We start from the raw sequence: 214 nt of genomic DNA on the forward strand, positions 1-214 counted from the left end.
AAATAACTTACCATTCCGCGACACTCCCTGCTTACAGGATCCAGCAGTATCTGACTCCATGCTCCTGCCGCCATCTGATGAATGTGGCAGAGATGTGAATCAGAATTGATGTCTAACTTAAAATCAGTTTGATATATCGAGAACCAACAAATGTTATATATAACAGCCTTGAAAATATCCAGAATCTTTCTTTTGCATATCTATCTATCTATTA

At 37.4% G+C, this 214-nt stretch overlaps 1 protein-coding gene across 1 annotated transcript in view; it reads right to left on the minus strand.

Moving 5' to 3' along the window:
* Positions 1-214, minus strand: part of LOC119592611 — a 3,222-nt gene that overhangs the window by 2,000 nt on the left and 1,008 nt on the right. Inside the window, exon 2 of the mRNA XM_037941494.1 lies at positions 12-74. Within this exon, the coding sequence (XP_037797422.1) occupies positions 12-74 (63 nt within the window). The remainder of the gene's footprint in view (positions 1-11; positions 75-214) is intronic.

This window comes from Penaeus monodon, chromosome 30, assembly GCF_015228065.2.
Source record: "Penaeus monodon isolate SGIC_2016 chromosome 30, NSTDA_Pmon_1, whole genome shotgun sequence".
Taxonomy (NCBI): Eukaryota; Metazoa; Arthropoda; class Malacostraca; order Decapoda; family Penaeidae; genus Penaeus; species Penaeus monodon.